This window comes from Tupaia chinensis, unplaced genomic scaffold, assembly GCF_000334495.1.
Source record: "Tupaia chinensis unplaced genomic scaffold, TupChi_1.0 Scaffold000131_1, whole genome shotgun sequence".
Lineage (NCBI taxonomy): Eukaryota > Metazoa > Chordata > Mammalia > Scandentia > Tupaiidae > Tupaia > Tupaia belangeri.
The window spans coordinates 540,407-540,651 of record NW_006159600.1 but is presented as its reverse complement, the minus strand read 5'-3'; the positions used below and the strand labels follow the sequence as shown (position 1 = coordinate 540,651).

General features: G+C 73.1%; 1 protein-coding gene across 1 annotated transcript in view; it reads left to right on the top strand.

Moving 5' to 3' along the window:
- Positions 1-245, top strand: part of LOC102495936 (cationic amino acid transporter 3-like) — a 12,303-nt gene that overhangs the window by 7,839 nt on the left and 4,219 nt on the right. Inside the window, 1 exon segment of the mRNA XM_014586364.1 lies at positions 129-241. Coding sequence (XP_014441850.1) covers positions 129-241 — 113 coding nt within the window.

The following is a 245-nucleotide window of genomic DNA, read 5'->3' as shown; positions in this document are numbered from 1 at the left end:
CCCAGGCCCCCCAGCGCCCGCGCGGTGGGGGACAGGTGGCGGTGGGGGAGCCTGGGGGGCCATCCAGAGGGCGGGGCGTAGCAGCCAGGACTCCAGGCTTCCCCTGAGGGCCCTTCTGTCCCTGTCGCCTAGCTCGGCGGGCGCTCTGGGCGCGGGCGGGTTCGTGCCTTTCGGCTTGGACGGGGTTCTCCGCGGAGCAGCGCCCTGTTTCTACGCATTGGCTGGTTTCGATCGCGTCACCGCCG